Source organism: Micromys minutus, assembly GCF_963924665.1.
Source record: "Micromys minutus genome assembly, chromosome: X".
Taxonomy (NCBI): Eukaryota; Metazoa; Chordata; class Mammalia; order Rodentia; family Muridae; genus Micromys; species Micromys minutus.
The window spans coordinates 98,046,689-98,048,392 of NC_137970.1; the positions used below are offsets into that span (position 1 = coordinate 98,046,689).

A 1,704-nucleotide genomic window follows, 5' to 3' on the forward strand; every position below is an offset into this window, starting at 1 on the left:
CAAATTATATGCAGAGTATGAAGAAACTATTAATCAGATAGTGTAATCATTCCATTTATAACTCTACCAGGAAGAACTAGCAAATCAGATCTTACATATAACGTCTCACTAAACTTTATGCATGGAAACTGACAGACACTGGTTGTGCTGTTTGATACAAAATGGCTGAACTTCATCTTCAGAAGACTAAACCCAACATCTAAACATGCCAATATAAACATCAAAACAAAATATATTCTAACTAACCACGGGAAACAATCTGGTATCAGGAAAACAACAAGGATTACACACATTATTTTATAAACCAGCACACAAAGGTTTAAAACAGTTCTGAAAATGAAGTTAGCTGTCTTGAGTCAAGGGAATAAAAGAAAAAGTCAGTATTGACCATTTACAATCTCTGACCTTGTGGAAACGGTAAGAATCTGTTGTAGTGCAGCTACATACAGTACAATTCAGGCAATTTGTTTTTTCACTTGGGTTCAGATTGCGAATTCATTGCTGTGAGAAAAGGACGGAGGCGGGTTTTAGCAGCAGCCTCCACCTGACTGCTTGACTGGAGTGCTCTGGATTTTAACACTGGACTTCTCTGCACCACCAGCTGTTGCTCCAGGACCCATTCGCTTTTTAATCTCCGCTGCCATCGTCATGAAAGACTGTTCTACATTCGTTGCGTTCTTAGCACTGGTTTCCAAAAATGGAATTCCAAGGGAATCTGCAAATTCCTTTGCTGTTGTGTAGTCTACTACTTTCTTTGTGGTCAGGTCACATTTGTTCCCTACCAACAACTTGTTGACATTTTCACTGGCATAGCGATCTATCTCCTGCAGCCACTGTTTAACATTATTGAAGGACTCCTGATCTGTCACATCATACACAACTATGATGCCATGGGCTCCTCTGTAATAACTGGAAGTGATTGTTCGAAATCTTTCCTGGCCTGCTGTGTCCCATATCTGAAGCTTGATTGTTTTCCCATCTAACTCTATAGTTCGTATCTTGAAATCCACACCAATTGTGCTGATGTAGCTTTCCGTATACGTGTCATCTGCAAACCTAAGGAGAAGGCAAGACTTTCCAACCCCAGAATCGCCAATCAGAAGTAACTTGAATAAATAATCATATTCGGGATTCATGCTGGACATGTCACTGCAGCTGCCGCCGCCGCCACCGCCCTTGCTGACGCAGCCGCCTCCCCAAGCCTCCGCGCCACGGGTAATGGAAGAGGAGAGATGAGCTAAGCTGTCCTGGCAGCGCAAACGTCGACCCCACTCCGACCCTTAGAACACAATCAGCAGCCGCCGCCACTCAGTGATCGCTTCCACCCCTGTCATCTAACTTTTATTTGCCAACTGTTAATTGTTGTACTGGGGGTTTATTCCAGATGCAATTTATCCTTTCTAGCTCTTTTAGGCTCATTTAAGTCAGTTGTTTTAGCCCAAACTCCTTTCCAATCTAACTGATTCAAACTGACTTCCTCTGTTTCTGATTGAATTACTCTGCTTGGCACAAATTAATTCTGGAAATCTGTTCTATTCTTCTGGTTCCTTTCCATTTATTTTTTGGCTCATTTTGTCTTCCCCTGCAACCTGTCTCTGTAAAACTAAAATTGTCCCAGAAAAACTATCTTCTCATCCTCCCTCCCTCTCTCTCTCTCTCTCTGTCTCTGTCTCTCTCTCTTCTCTCTCTCTCTCTCTCTCTCTC

The 1,704-nt window shown here is 42.3% G+C and overlaps 1 protein-coding gene across 1 annotated transcript; it reads right to left on the bottom strand.

Annotated features, from left to right (window-relative positions):
* Nucleotides 1-212: 212 nt before the first annotated feature.
* On the bottom strand, nucleotides 213-1,321 carry LOC308415710 (ras-related protein Rab-1A-like). The gene has a single exon (XM_080910803.1). The coding sequence runs from the start codon at nucleotides 1,143-1,145 to the stop codon at nucleotides 528-530; it is 618 nt and encodes a 205-aa protein (XP_080766929.1). The 5' UTR covers nucleotides 1,146-1,321; the 3' UTR covers nucleotides 213-527.
* Between the last annotated feature and the right edge of the window lie 383 nt (nucleotides 1,322-1,704).

Bases quoted from the DNA above. Each gene is read 5' to 3' on its own strand.
- LOC308415710 (XM_080910803.1), bottom strand. From the start codon at position 1,145: ATGTCCAGCATGAATCCCGAATATGATTATTTATTCAAGTTACTTCTG.